Source organism: Marmota marmota, unplaced genomic scaffold (assembly GCF_001458135.2).
Source record: "Marmota marmota marmota unplaced genomic scaffold, marMar, whole genome shotgun sequence".
Taxonomy (NCBI): Eukaryota; Metazoa; Chordata; class Mammalia; order Rodentia; family Sciuridae; genus Marmota; species Marmota marmota.
Window position 1 is genome coordinate 21340992 of NW_026000026.1, and position 15685 is coordinate 21356676.

Below are 15685 nucleotides of genomic sequence, written 5' to 3' on the forward strand. Positions count from 1 at the left end.
TGAACAAACAAAAACCTAGTAAAAATTCTGAAAAGCAACTGAACAAGTTCAAGTGATTAAACTAAAAACCCTGTTTATATTATCTTTATTGCCTAGGAAACCTTCTGTGGGGGAAGATTTCCCCACAAGTCTTATAAACAGTTTTCCAAATAAATTATTTCTGACTTATAATATCTCACTCAGACAAATGCTATTTGTTTTCTCTTTTACCTTCTTGTTTCAGTTTCATAAGTCTTGGCAACTGCTGGGTAGTTTCCACAGTGTTCTAGCTGGTTAGGGCATGCTTTTTGGGGCCTGGTCTTCTGTGAAAATGGAACCCTCCCTATACTTTCCCCCAAGGGTCTGTGGGAACAGCAAGCAACCTAAAAAGTTGGGCTAGCTAATAGAAAACAAGTTTACACCAAAACTCTCATTGACAAGCAATGGTTGGCTAGTTATTAAAAGCATGGCCGGCTCCATTTTCTGGGTTTGAATCTAGGTTTCTCATTTCCTAGCTGTGAGATCTCAGGCAAATTACTTTTTCTTTCTTTTCTTCCCTCTCTCTTTGGTGGAGGGGATTGAACTCAGGGCCTCTCTAATGCAAAGCAGGCGCTCTACCAAGAGTTCCAACCCTGTCTTTGTATCTCAATTTCCTACATTCCAAGGTTATTGTGATAACTGAATGAATCAGTATTTATAAAGCCTTCAGAATAGCGACTGGTACACAGTAGAGCTTTCGGCTAACAATATTTCAGCTTGTCAATTTTTGTTTTGTTTTGGTACTGGGGATTGAACCCAGAGCCTCCCTTGCACTTGTGCTGTATCACTGAGCTATGCCCAAGCCCTTTGGCTAACCACTAATTCATACTGCTAATGATAAGCTAATCCGCCTCATTCGTTCTTCATGCGGTAGATGAATCTATGGTTTGATTGCTGGAAAGGTGTGTTGGCGTCACTATTAGTGGTAGTTGTAGTCTTTTTACCAATAATGCATGGACTAGGATTTAAAGAGGGAGTTGGGCCATGCCCCGAAGTGGCTAAAATGAAGGGGAAATGCTGTTACTACCAGTTAGTAAAAGTCCTGGTGGGGAAATTTTAGGTAATCAGATTGACCACTTCCCTTTATCTGGGGATTTAGGACCGAGTGAGGGGTCAAGGATTCTTCTTTCCGGGAATCCATCTCCATTTGGAACATTTTAAGTCTGCCCTGCATAGCAACCTGAAAACAGCATCTCCAGGGTCCTCTTGCTACCCAGCAAGATTGCAGAATTTGTGAAATGCAAAAAGACCCTCTCGCATGAGGTTTGAAATAATTTTGGGAGTCTTCCAATGGTTCCCCCTACCCATTTTTGTCTGTGTTGGGAAGCTACTGGCAGGTTCGCGCGGTCTTTTAGGGGTTTTGGGGTGTCTTAAACGCCAAGGGGAAACCTAGTACACATTTGGAGGAGGGTACTCTCCATCCACCAGAAGAACCCCTAATCCAGAGTGTGACCAGATTTGTTTTGGACCCAGCCACGCTCCCCTCCAGCGCTGTATTTGCTAGCATCTCCTCACAACCCCAGCACAACCCGTTGGCTTCTAGCTCCGCCTTTTCCCGTAAACACCCGAGCGAAACTGACGACCGGACCGTCTTTGCGCCTGCGCGTCGAGCCTGGGGCTAGAGCCGCAGGGCCGTCTGGCTCAAGCGCTATCTGCCAGTGCGCCTGCGCCGGAGGCCCCTAGATTGGCACGCAGAGTGGACTCGCAGCCGGCACTCTGCGGTCAGTGCGCCTGCGCGCGGGCTGCTCGCCGCGGTTCTTAACTGGGCTTCGCCCGGCGCCGGGTGTAGCCATGCGGAGATCCGATCCTGAGCAGCTCTCAAAGCGGCCCAGATGCGATGGCAGCCCGAGAACCCCACCAAACACTCCTTCCGCAGCGGCGGACAGGACCCCGGAACTCCACCCGGACCACCAGACCTGGGGCCCGGAGCAGGTGTGCGCCTTCCTAGCGCGCAGTGGCTTCCAGGAGCCCAAACTGCTGGAAAACTTCCGAGGTAGCCGGGCTGAGGGGCGAGGGATGGGGACCCGAGGCGGGGGGCGGCCTGGCCTGAGGAGACGCCCCCTGAGAGACTGGGCCTCACAAGAGGACCCGCAGCTGAGACGGGGAGGCTGACCCGGGAGGCGCCAGAGGGATGGACCTGAGGCGGGGGTTCGGGGGAAGGGACGTCGGGGGCGGGAGGCCCTCGCAGAAGGGGCCCGAGGCGGGGAAGGGGGACGCGACCGGGAGCCACCCAGAGGGTGGACCTGTGGCCGGGAGCTCCGGGGTTGGGGGTTGTGAGCCTGGGAGGGACAAATGTGGATTTGGATCTTACTCTGATGACCTTCTTCAGGAACTTGCCACCCAAGAGCTGGACGGGGGAGACTTGCTACCCGCCAATACTTTTTTTGGTTTGATTTTACTGAATCCAGCGGCGTTCTATCTCTGAGCCACATTCCAGCCCTTTTTATTTTTTATCTTGAAACCAGGTATCTCAAAGTTGCTGAGGCTGACCTTGAACTTGAGATAGATCATCCTGTCTCAGCTTCTTTGTCAGAACATCATCAGAACGAGATTTTAATCACCTCTAGCTTTTCCTCTAGACTGGACACTCTCTGAAGACAGGGACTCAGCCTGACTGAGTTTTATGTTCCCAGCACATATGAGGTACTCATTGCAGGATTTTTTTTTTTTTCCTATTCTTGGTACTGGGAATTAAACCCAGGGACACCCTACCATGGAGCTACCCCCCACCCCCAGCCCTTTTTAAGTTTTGAGACAGGGTCTCCCAAAATTGCTGAGGCTGGCCTCCAGCCTGGCGATCCTCCTGCCACAGCCTCCCGAGTAGCTGGGATTACTTGCTGGCTCGCCGTACCCGGCTCCCCCTTTTAGGTAGAAGACGTCTCTCCCCAGACCTTGATGGGAGGCTTGCTGTCATTCAGTCTTACCAGGCTCAGGGGACCCCGGCTGTGTAACCGCAGCTCCTTGAACACTTGCCACATGAGAGGTTTTGATGCTTTTATGTTTCTGTTCCCACATTGCCCCTCCCGAATTTGGGGTTTTCCTAAGGGGAAGGAACTTGGTTTGTGAATCTCTGAATTCCCCCCTGACTACTGTCTCAACCCAGTGGGGCTCAACGTTTGATTAGATTTGCAAAGCTGGGTAATGATTATATTTTACAATTTTTTTTTTGGGGGGGGGTACCAGGATTGAACTCTGGGGCACTCAGCCACTGAGTCGCATCCCCAGCCGTATTTTGCATTTTATTTAGAGACAGGATCTCACTGAGTTGCCTAGCACCTTGCTGTTGGTTGAGGCTGGCTTTGAACTCGTGATCCTCCTGTCTCAGCCTCCCAAACTGCTCAGATTACAGACATGCACCACCATGCCCTGCATGTTTTACTTTTTGTTAGCAGTTTCCCTTCCTAAATCTGAACACTGGGGTTGTTGACCACCAAACCCCAGGATCCCACATGGCCACACAGTTTGGGTCTGCTAGTTCATGTTCAGGTATCCATTATCCACTTGAAATCTGCTCAGCTTTTTGTGGTGGTGTGAAGCTTAATCCCTGCCTCATTCTCTGAGGTGTTCTTAGGAAGGTGGCTTGCAAATTCAGTAATTTTTTTGTATTTGTGGGGTGGAGCCTGGTTTGCTTAGGTTGAAGACTGGGTTGGAAAGAACTTCAATGGTTCAGGACCTAAAGGGAATTATGCTTCTCTTTTTCTTTTCTTTCTTTCTTTTTTTTTTTTTTTTAATACTTATTTTTTAGGTGTAGATGGACACAACACAATGCCTTTATTTTTATGTGGTGCTGAGGATTGAACCCCGGTCCCGCCTGTGCTAGAGGAGTGCTCTACCGCTGAGCCACAATCCCAGCCCCCATGTTTCTCTTTTTCCCTTTCCCCCTTTTGTTTTTCTCCACTACAGGGATGGGCTTTTTCTTTGATGAGCAACAGGTGGGATGAAGTAGTTTTATATTTTCTTTTTGGTATTGGGGATTGAACCCAGGGGCACTTAACCATTGAGCCACATCTCCATCTCCTTTTTGTATTTTATTGAAGACACGTTCTTGCTGAGTTGCTTAAGGCCTCCCTAAATTGCTGAGGCTGGCTTTGAACTTGCTATCCTCCTGCCTCAACCTCCCAAGCTGCTGGGATTACAGGCGAGCACCACCTCGCCCCACTCTAGTTTTATATTTTCTATCTCTAAAAGGGGATTGGCAATGCTGTGGCTCTCTTGTTTCAGTGGTGTTCTGTCAATTAATTCATCAGCCTCCAGAATGATTTGTGTTCTCTTGAACCCACAGTCTAAGGCTAGCAGAAAACACTATGTACTTTCAGTTGATTGAAACTGACCAAGTATCCCCTCTTGCTCATATCTTATTGGCTGCTTTGTCTTGAATAAACATTAGTCAGGTTTCTCTCTTGCTTTACAGGCCCCTGAACTCTTGCATGTCCCCAGATCTAAGTACTAAGGATGTGGAACATGCCCCCCCCCCATCAGCTTCTCCTGGGAACCCTGCTGAACAATGTGGGACACTGTTCTATAAGACCCCACTGGTCATTTCCTCTTGCTTATCCAGCTCCCTCCAAAGGTTTTGCTATCTTTGCTTGTCCTTCCTTTATCCTATAAAAGAAAAGCCTTTTCTGTTTGATTTTGAACCATTTGCAGATTTCTGAGATTGGAGTTTTCTGCCTATTTGCAGTAGTATTTCTTTCTAGTTAAAACGTATCTGTATCTAGATTTGTTTTTATACAAAACCAAGCACCAGGTACTGATTTCTTTTCCTCATGGAATATAGACTCAAAAGAACTCTGAAATTAGATGCTATAATTCACACTTTTTAAAGATGCTGTTTGTGAGGCCCAGAGATGTTAAGTATCTTTACAAAGGTCACACCACTAGGAAAAACAAAGAGCTGGGTATTTATTTATTTATTTTTGTGGTGTTGGGGATTGAACTGAGGTTGCTCTATCACTGACCTATAGCCCCATCCCTTTCTATTTTTTATTTACTGAGGCTGAGGTTGGCTTGGAATTTGTGATCTTCCTGCCTCAGACTCCCAAGCCTCTGGGATTACATCTATGTGCCACCTCACCTGGATTTTGCCAACTATCCCTTAACAAGTGGAGGAAACCACTGGAGGTTGGGGATGGGGAGGGAACACACCTGTAATCTCAGCAATTCTGGAGGCTGAGGCAGGAGGATTGAAAATTCAAGCCAGCCTGACAACTTAGCAAGAACCTGTCTCAAAACAATAAAATTAAAAGAAAAAAAAAAAACACTTCAGTAGAACTAACCAACTAACCATTGGTTATAGATAGCAAAAAAGAAAAAGTAAAAATGATCCAAATATCCAGCCATAATAATAAAAAATATTGAGTGTTTACTTTGTGTGAAGTACTGTTCTATGCACTTTGCACTTTATGTAGTTCTTTTTTGTTTGTTTTTGTGATGCAAGGGATGGAAGCCAGGGCTCTGTGCATGCTAAGCATATATTCTACCACTGACCTATGTCCCCAGCCCCTACATGTTTTATCTTATAAAATCTTTACAAGTTGGGGGGACACCTGAAAGAATTCAGATGCCAAGAAAGGAGAGCATGGGCTGAGAAAATGGGCACACCTGGTATCCCGATGAAGTTTTTGTCTGCAACCTACAAGCAATGTGACTTCAGGAGAATGGTCTCAAACTTTTTAAACTGTGACTCAGAACAAAATATATTTTATATAGTGGCCGAGAAACACACGTTATCAGTAGATAAAGCAGCAAGGGTTCCATTAAGTTGCTGAGGCTGACCTTGAACTTGTGATCCTCCTGCCTTGGTCTCTTGTATGACACCACACCTGGCCTTAGGTGTTTGAATGTTCCCAACACAAAGAAATGACAAATGTCTGAGGTGAGAGATATGCTGATTTCCCTGATTTGATCATTACATGTTGTATACATGTATTAAAATGTCACAATGTCCCCCTTAAATAAGTATAATTACTATGTGTCAACTAATAATAAAAATGTAGTTTTTAAAAAAAAATCTTTACAAGTTGGTGATATGGATCCATTTATATCCATTTTAGAGGGAAGGAGAATAAAGCCTAGGGAAAAAACGGTTAAGTGTATTATGATCCATTTACACTGTTTAATTCAAAATAACTATTAAAAATGATGATGTGGGAGTTTTAATAATTGACAAGAAAGATGTTTACCACATTGGGTGAGGAAAATAGGTTATAAGACAGTTTAATTTATGTAAAATTACAAAATGTATAGATAAATGTATTATCCAAAATGTTAGTAGTCATTATCAACCAGGAGAATTTAAGCTGTCATTCTATATTCTTTCAAAACAAAAAATATTATGTGCTTTACCAGGAGGTTTTAGAAATAATTCAACACTTTGAGTGCTCCTCAGCAAATAATTTTAACCTTGTCATTTAAAAAATAGGCTTGTTTCCTTCCCTACCTCCACCCCCCAAATCTACCTGTTTAAAAACCAGGAAGCCACTGACCTGGTGAAACCTCAACAAATAATTAGGTTTCACTTCACTTTTTGCTACTGGCTTTTCTTGCAAACAATTTGTATGAATACTATATAAATTTTTACTTGATTTATCAGAAAAATGCTTCTTGGCTTAGTTATGAAGTTTAAGACTTTACAAGTAGAAAAAAAAAAAAAAATGATACCATTGTGCCCTAGGGCCCAAGGGGGTTTGGTTCCAGGATGACCAAAATCTGTGGATGCTCAAGTCCCTTATATAAAATGCTGTCATATTTGCAGATAACCTGTGTGCATCTCCATTCAAATATTTCATTTCATTCTGGTTTACTCTCTACCTAATACAATATAAATGCTACATGTATAGTTATGTGGTAGTGCATAGGGAATAATGACAAGAAATAGAAGTCTGTACATGTTCAGTACAAGATGCAGTATTTTCCAATCACACCAGATATAGAACCCATGGATAGAGGACCAACTATATCTGGCACGGTCCATTGCCTATAGTGGGTCCTCAGTAAACATTGGTCTGAGTAAATTCTGGTGGATTCAAGTTGAAAGAAATTTAAAAAACTTATGTTGTAAATATTGAATTTGTTTTTCTTCCTCTTTCTTCCATAGACAATAAAATCACAGGTTCATTGCTGCCCTTTCTTGATGAATCACTTCTTGAAAATCTTGGAGTTAGGTAAGAATGATAAAGTTCACATTGGAACCAAACATTTTATTCACCTTTGAGGGACAAAGCCCAATATCTCTGATACTAACTGTTCTCATTTTAAATCTATGAAGTGTTTTAGAGCAGTATCCCTTGCTATTTGTTCTGGTGTGCAAATCTTGTTTTTAATATTACTGATGATTCCTACTTTAAAGAATTTTGTTGACTGGCTTTCTTGAAGTTTGTGGCTAATGTTTTGCCTTCAAGTTCAAAATTATTGAATTATGCATACCAGAAAATATTTAGGAACCAATAGGAAGAAAAAATACTGGCAAGTAAAAAAACTCTATCTTGAACAAGACCTAACATATCTTAGGTCTTCCTAAACCTATCTTAAGATTTGATGTATCCATTGTATAAAAAATGTTGAAGTACACGATTAGGCCTTAATAAATTGTACACACATACATAGATATTTTAAGTATGGCTCAAGGTTCCAGGGTCTGGATTAGAGTGGGAACACTTTAAAGATCTCAGTTCAGAATCCAGCCACTTACAAATTCCTTAAAATGGATTTTGTTTCTATTAGGAAATTGGCAACAGTGATGAAATATGGTCTCTTGTAGAATTTCACTTAGTTAAATGTTGTTTGTGGTAACAGTAACCAAAGAAGCAAAACAAAGGATTATACTGAATTACTTCATGCACTATTGCTTAGAATTTGTTAATGGAAGTAGATTGTGAAAAAATGATTATGCAGCACTTTCAGTAATCGTCCTTTGACTCAGAATCTTCAGGGACCTCATCTTCGCTGTTTTATAACCACATTTCGACTACCTCAGTTCTCAAAGTCTCTCTTACTGTTTTGTTTTTTAGTTGTTTTTTTTTTTGTTTTTGTACTGGGGATTGAACCTAGGGGCACTTTACCACTGAGCTCAAACGTGCATCCTCCTACCTCAGCCTCCTGAGTCACTGAGATTACAGGTGTTGCACCACTGCTCCTGGCTCTCCCTTGCTATTTCTTGTGTATAATACTTGTTTACCATTTGAACTAAATGTAATTGTTCTAATGATGTATTTTTTTTCAAAGGAACTATGTTATTTTCTGTGAGCCCAAATACTATTGATTCATGCAGCAAATATTTAATGGCAGGCTTACTATGGGCCAGAATTCCAGAAGGCACATCTATGACTCTGAGGTTCTGCAGGACTCCTTAGAGCTGTCTTGTCCTGTATGGTAGCCACTAGCTACAGGCTTAATTAATTAAATCAGATTTTAAAAAATAAATTCCTCAGGGCTGGGGATGTGGCTCAAGCGGTAGCGCACTCACCTGGCATGCGTGCGGCCCGGGTTCAATCCTCAGCACCACATACAAACAAAGATGTTGTGTCCACCGAAAACTAAAAAAAATAAAGAAAAAAGAAAAATCAATTCCTCTGTAACAGTAGCTATATTTCAGGTGCTCAGTAGCCACTTGGCTACTGTGTTGGACAGAGCACATACAGAACATTTCCATCACTTCAGAAAGTTCTGCTGGACCTTGCAGGATGACAGTTCTAATAGCCGTGGTTGCTCACAGTAATACTAGTGCCACCAGCTTGTACCCTCGTACTGTTTTTCTCTCCTATCTCCTTTTACCCTTCCTAGTTCCCCTGTTCCTATTCCAGGGTGTGTACCTCAAAATAAATTACCTGTATGAAAGTTCTCATCCTGGACTCTTCATTATAGAGGGAATCCAGTTTAGATAAATAACTCTAGTATTCTCTCAATTTTATGATTATTGACTTATGAAGGCTTTTCTAGGAAATAAACCTTGTTACATTAAATGTACATAGTTGTAAGAAGCATTAGATTGCAGAAATATTGTGAAACAGAAAATCTTATTTTAGTCTAAGTATCATAGCTTATGACTACTTTAAATTTTTATTTAATGCCATATCCTTGCTAAATAAAAGCATACTCCAGTTTTTCATGGTTATTTCCCTCTATTTTTTTTTTAATCAGTGGTTTCCTTGTAATTAGTTTCTTTTTGGGTTTTAATTAAGTGATGAATACTGAGTAACAGTTCAGGAAAATATTGGGCAGAAGTGAGGTTAGTTTAGGTTTGGTATTTGTCAACTAAGTGATAACCCTCAACTTGTCAGTTTTAGCCCATTTGTAAATACTTCCTGAAGCCTGGCTTTGTGCTGTACTTACTATGTCAAAATGATGAGGAGGAAAGGGGAATAGTAAAAAAAAAAAAAAAAGTAAAACACAGTGTGCTGCTTCAATCATTTTTTAAAAAAATATTTATTTTTTAATTGTAGTTGGACACAATATCTTTATTTTACTTTTAGGTGGTGCTGAGGATCGAACCCAGGGCCTCGCACGTGCTAGGCGAGCACTTTACCACTGAGCCACAATCTCAGCCCCCCTGCTTCAATCATTTATAATCTATGATAATGCCTCTACACATCCCAAGAAAATCATTATTATTATTATTTTTCCAGTTTTGCAGCATGGGGGATTGAATCAGGGCTTGCACTTGCTAGGCAAATGTTCTGTCACTGAGTTACATCTCAGTCCTTTTTAATTTTTATTTTATTTTTGCTTAATTGCCCAGGCTGACCTCAAAATTGTTATCCGTCTGCCTCATCCTCCCAAGTACCAGGGATAACAGGCATGCACCACTTGAGCCCAGCTAATAAAGTCATTCTCAAATTCAGTATTGTTACGGGTCTCAGGGTATATAGCATGGAGGCCAATGTAGTGTTTCTGACTTATGTCAATCTAGGACTTTTAGCAAAAGTTTCTTTTTTTTTAATCTGTAGATCAGTAACAGCTAAGTAGACCCTTGCCTGCTGTTTTGTTGACACTTAGCCAGGAGTTAGGCCAGTATACCTGGATCATGAATAGTTGTAAATAAAGCAGGGCATAACAAGATTTGGGGCTATTCAAATTTAATTCCTATTGAATTATTTCTAGAAACTGAAGTGTTATGATGGATTAAAGACAATGAAAGATGGATATAAATAAAGCTAAAGCCTTCATAATATTTGGGTCATACCTGATGCTCATAAACCAGTACAGGATTGTGAAGATGACTTCTATAGAGATGCTAAAGTCTGAGTTTGCCAAGAGGGGTGGGGATCAAGGCAGAACCCTAGGGCAGGCCTCCCCTGAGTCAGTAGGAACTTAATTGCTCTTAGTTAAAAAGCAAAGGAAGAAGGGAGTTCCTAGGAGTTATTGCTGGTTCCTTCCTATCTAATCTGTCAATATAGCTAATCTAGAGTTGATTATATACTATATACTCCTGGGGTTATTATTAAGCAAATGATGATAAATTTACTTATCTTGTAATTTTAGTTCCTTCAGGGAGAGGAATAAGCTGCTTCATTGTATCCAACGATTGAGTAAAACTCAGGTTGAGACAACTAAGGTAAGGTGAATCTGAGTTCATACTGTCCTAGTGTTCCCCGACCCACACCCCCATAATGAGACTAAACCTAGGGACACCCTTCATTGAGCTATAACATCAGCTCTTTTTTGTTTTATTTTGAGACTGGGTCTTGCTAAGTTGCCTGGCTGACCTCAAATTTGTGACTCTCCTGCCTCATCTCTCTCTTTTTATATTTATTTATTTATTTGTTTGTTTGTTTATTTATTTATTTTTTAGTTGTAGTTGGACACAATACCTTTGTTTTGTTTATTCTTATGTGGTGTTGAGGATCAAACCCAGGGCCTCGCACATGCTAGGCGAGCACTCTACCACTGAGCCATAACCCCAACCCTGCCTCATCTCTTGAGTAGCTGATTATTGGTATAAACCACTTCGCCCAGCTAAAATAATAATTATTAAGAGTGGGAGCTGGACACAGTGATGCATACCTGTAATTCTAGCTATTCAGGAGGTTTGAAGCTGAAGATCACAAATTCAAGGCCAGTCTGGCAATTTAGCAAAAGAACCTATCTGGAACAAAAAATATATAAAAACATGAAAAAGCATTCCCTATGCATTTTTTCCCCTATGCGTTTTGACATGAAAATATATGTATATTAACCAAGTTACATACTTTTTACTGATTTTTTGTAAGTAGCTTAAATTTATTTTGTTTTAATGTTGAGTGAAATGAATATTTGAAGACTGATTATTAAATATGAAAAATTGATGGTAAAGACTTTTAGGCCTTTATGTGAATTAAAAATAGATTATAGGGGCTGGGGATGTGGCTCAAGCGGTAGCGCGCTCTCCTGGCATGCGTGCGGCCCGGGTTCGATCCTCAGCACCACATACAAACAAAGATGTTGTGTCTGCCGAGAACTAAAAAAGAAATAAATATTTTAAAAAAAATAGATTATAAAATTTTTCTTTTATAATCTTTAAGAATAAATAGATTCTCATTTATAGTGGATACATTGATCTTGGTTTAGGAGGAAAGAATAGACCAGTATGTGATTTTCAAATATTTATCGATTATGGTTTCTCAACAAACATCAACCAGTCTCATAAAGTTGGAAATAATAGTCCTTGACTGAAGCTGGCAGCACCCAAATTGACTTGAGCTAATTTTACAGGAAATGAATTTCTTATCAGTAGTATGTTCAAATGTGGAGACTGGTGATCTCTTTAAGCTTTTTTTTTTTTTTTAAATACAGCATTGAGTTTTTGTAATTAATATTTCCATATATTTCTGTTATTAATTAACATAGTTTACCATCTGTGTGTGTACATGTACATGTGAGAGACAGAGATGTCAGGGATGGAAACCACAGCCTCATTTATGCAAAGTACTCTACCTCTGACCTACTTCCCCAACCTGGCATGGTACTCTTTAACTGTAATAATTCAGCATGTTAACATATATTACATTTCAGTAACAGCTCGGCAGCAGTTGTTCAAAGCATGTTTGAGTTTCTAGTGACTGTCAGGCAATATAGTGTGTGTATTAGTTAAACAAGACAGCTAGAGTTCTTCATCTCCTAGAACTCCATATACTATTTTTTTTTTTTTTCCCTTTTGGTGCTAGAGATCAAACCCAGGTCCTTACACATCTAAGTACTCAGTTTATCATTGAGCTATACCCTCAGATCTTCTGTGTACTTTTTTGCGGGGCAGAGGGTTACTAGGGATTGAACTCAGGAGCACTCAACCACTGTGCCACATCCTCAGCCCTATTTTGTATTTTATTTAGAGATAGGATCTCACTGAGTTGTTTAGTGCCTTGCTTTTGCTGTGGCTGGCTTTAAACTCTCGATCCTCTTGTCTTAACCTCCCAATGCACCATCATGCCCAGCCCTCTGTGCCCTTTTAAGAAACTTTATGAAATAGTTTGAAGGTCATGACTTAGATAGCTTTTCAGATTATTTATTCTATAGACTTGTTTTTGAAAGCAGTTATTTAGCTGAGAGTGCAGTTCAGTGGTTTTTGCTTAGCATGTGTAAAGCCCTGGGTCCAATCCCCAGCACACACAAAAAAGGTGTGTCGGAGGCAGTTATTATGGACAGATAAAGTTGTTTTTTTTTGTTTGTTTGTTTGTTTTTTGCAGTGCTGGGGATCAATCCTTTGGTCTCATATAATAGGCAAGCATTCTACCACTGAACTATATGCCCACTGAATTCTATCTTTATTTAAAGATGCATGTAGGAGTAAGTCTTTTCCTATATTTAAAGCCCCTGTTTTAGCTTAGAGAAATGAATAATTGTTTTCCTGGGTATTTCTTATCTATCTTTTTCTTTTTTTTTCTATTTATATTTCTTTCTAAGGATTTTAGTGATTTTAGTGATGTAGGTACAGTCAGAAAAAAATGTAGTCACAGTGGCCATAGCAGCATGGTTCACATGATCTGAATGAATATGTTTATATCTAGATGAGTATGTTAGATGTGTGGAGTTGTTTTTGTGGTGCTTAGGATCAAACTCAGGGTCTTGTACGTGTTAGACAAGTACTTTACCACTGAGCTACACCTCCAGTCCAGTGAGTATGTTTAATTGAATATGTTTAGTTGAAATTACATACCTAATCCAAAAATGAAAATTCTATCTTTCCATTGTTAGAATCCATTAGGAAAAAGTAAAGTATACCCAAATCTAATATACTAGATCTGTCTGGTATCTAAGGTAATATAATATATTGTCATTTTCTTTAATATTATTCTTGTGGGTTTTTTTGGGGGGGGGGGCGTGTTTACTAGGGATTGAACTTGGGGGCACTCGACCACTGAACCATATCCTCAGCCCTCACGAGCTGCTGGGATTACAGGCATGTGCCAGTGTACCTAGCTCTTTAATATTATTCTTGCTTGAACAGTTAAATAACTCTTTGTACTATAGTTAGGAAAGGCTACACAAAAATTTTAGATGGAGTTATGTTGCTAATTATGTTACTAATTTAAACATAATTTTCCAGGTGATCAATGATTCCTGTCCATGGCCACATTGAGTTCCACCCTCTTCTTATCCGGATCATTGACACTCCTCAGTTTCAGCGTCTTCGATACATCAAACAGTTGGGAGGCGGTTACTATGTTTTTCCAGGAGCTTCACATAATCGATTTGAGCATAGTCTAGGGTAAGAAGGGAAAGAAGGTGGGGAACTTGCAGCTTTTAATTACCTCCTCTGTCTCATCAAATAATTGTCTCATCTCTTAGAGAATAAATAATTTTACAAAATGGTAGTAATATCCTTATTTTATTGAAGATAAAATTGAGACTTTTGATTTACCCTGCTATAATTTGTTTATTTTGTGTATGGTTAAGCTGTCTCATATCCTTCCTGAAAAGGTAATGAAAGTGTTTATTGATAGGTGTGTTGGATTAAATGTTTGTATTTAAATACTGTTTAAAAGTTAATAAGGTTGGTTTCCAGTAGAACTAATTATGTATTAATGGGTTTTACTTTTTTTTTTTTAAACTCTGTAAACTTGATTATTTTCCTTTAGTCCCTACTTAGTCTTGTATAAATTTACTCTTTGAAACTAGATAATTTTCTTACTTATCAGGAAATTTGTAAGTCAGAAAAACATTTGTAAGTTTGCAGAAGGTGCCCCCTGTGTTATGTACAGTGAAGCTGAATCTTTGGTCTGCTTTTCCATTATGTACAGCCAAAAGGACTTGGGGAGAGAAAAAATGGACAGTTGTCCAGATTCATGCTATACTCACAGTGTATTACTCTGTATGTCTGTCTATTCCATAGCATTTTTAATTAGTCAGAACACATGTATTTATAATCAATTTTCAACAAATCGCAAACAAGATAGAAATTATTTTGCTCCTCCTGAAGCTCAAAGTTCAGGAGAAAGAAAAGATTGTATTCTTCTAGAAATTGCTTTTAGAGGGAAGTAGTAAAAGTACATTTAATATTTGTTAAGCACTGTGTGTGTGTGTGGGGGGGGTGCTGGAGATCAAACCCATAGCCTCAAACATGCTAGACAAACAATGAACTGCTGAGCCACATCCTCAGCCCTGTTAAACATCTCATCTTCAATCTGTGTGGTAAACATTCAAAGCCAGAGATTACTGCCTTTTTAAAAATTGTATAAAATAGGGCTGGGGATACAGCTCAGTTGGTTATATGTGGTGCTGAGAATCGAACACAGTGCCTCACATATAAAGGCAAGTGTGCTACCACTGAGCCATAGCCCCAGCCCCACAGTAGTCATTTTTAAGTGTGCACTTCAGTAAAGTTAAGTACTTTCACATTTTTGTGCAATCGATTGCCAGACTGTTTATCTTGCAAAACAAACTATTTGCCAATAAACAATAATTCCCCTTTACTCCCTTTTGTTTCCCAGCCTCTGGTAACTATTGTGCTTTCTGTCTATGAATTTGACTACTCTAGGTATATCATCTTAGTGAAATCATACAATATTTCTGTTCTTGTGAGTGGCTTTATTCACTTAACATTATGTCCTTAAGGCTTATCCATATCATAGTATGTGTCAGATTTCTTTTTTGTTGTTGTTTTGCTTTTTTTATAATATATATTTTTTAATAACTTTATTTATTTATTTTTATGTGGTGCTGAGGACCGAACCCAGTGCCTCACACATTCGAGGCAAGCACTCTACCACTGAGCCCCAGCCCTTGTGTTCTTTTTCTTTTTTTTTTTTTTTTGAGGAATCTTGCTATGTTGTCCGAGTTGATCTCAAACTCATGTTCTCTAACAGATCCTCCTGCTTCAACTTCCCAAGTACTAGGACTATAGGAACACGCTGCCTTCCTTTTTAAGGCTGAATAATATTTCATTGTTTGTTTATCCATTCATTCCTTGATGGACACTTGGGTTGCTTCCATCTTTTGGCTATTGTGAATATAGTACTCCTGTGAATGTGGGTGTGCAAACATCTCTTTAAGACACTACTCTCACTTCTTTGGGATATATACCCAGAGTAGAATTACTAGATCATATGACAATTGTATTTTTTATTTCTGTATTTTTTGAGGCAATACCATACTGTTTTCTTTATTTTATATATATATATAAAATTTTTTTAGTTATAGGTGGACACAATGTCTTTATTTTATATTTATGTGGTGCTGAGGATCGAACCCAGTG

The 15685-nt window shown here is 39.8% G+C and overlaps 1 protein-coding gene across 1 annotated transcript in view; it reads left to right on the forward strand.

The window, feature by feature from the left end:
- The first annotated feature begins 1653 nt into the window (after positions 1 to 1653).
- Samhd1 (SAM and HD domain containing deoxynucleoside triphosphate triphosphohydrolase 1) overlaps positions 1654 to 15685 on the forward strand; it is a 62016-nt gene continuing 47984 nt past the window's right edge. Inside the window, 5 exon segments of the mRNA XM_048810973.1 lie at positions 1654 to 2011; positions 7115 to 7181; positions 10498 to 10570; positions 13538 to 13549; positions 13551 to 13699. Coding sequence (XP_048666930.1) covers positions 1810 to 2011; positions 7115 to 7181; positions 10498 to 10570; positions 13538 to 13549; positions 13551 to 13699 — 503 coding nt within the window. The 5' untranslated portion in view covers positions 1654 to 1809.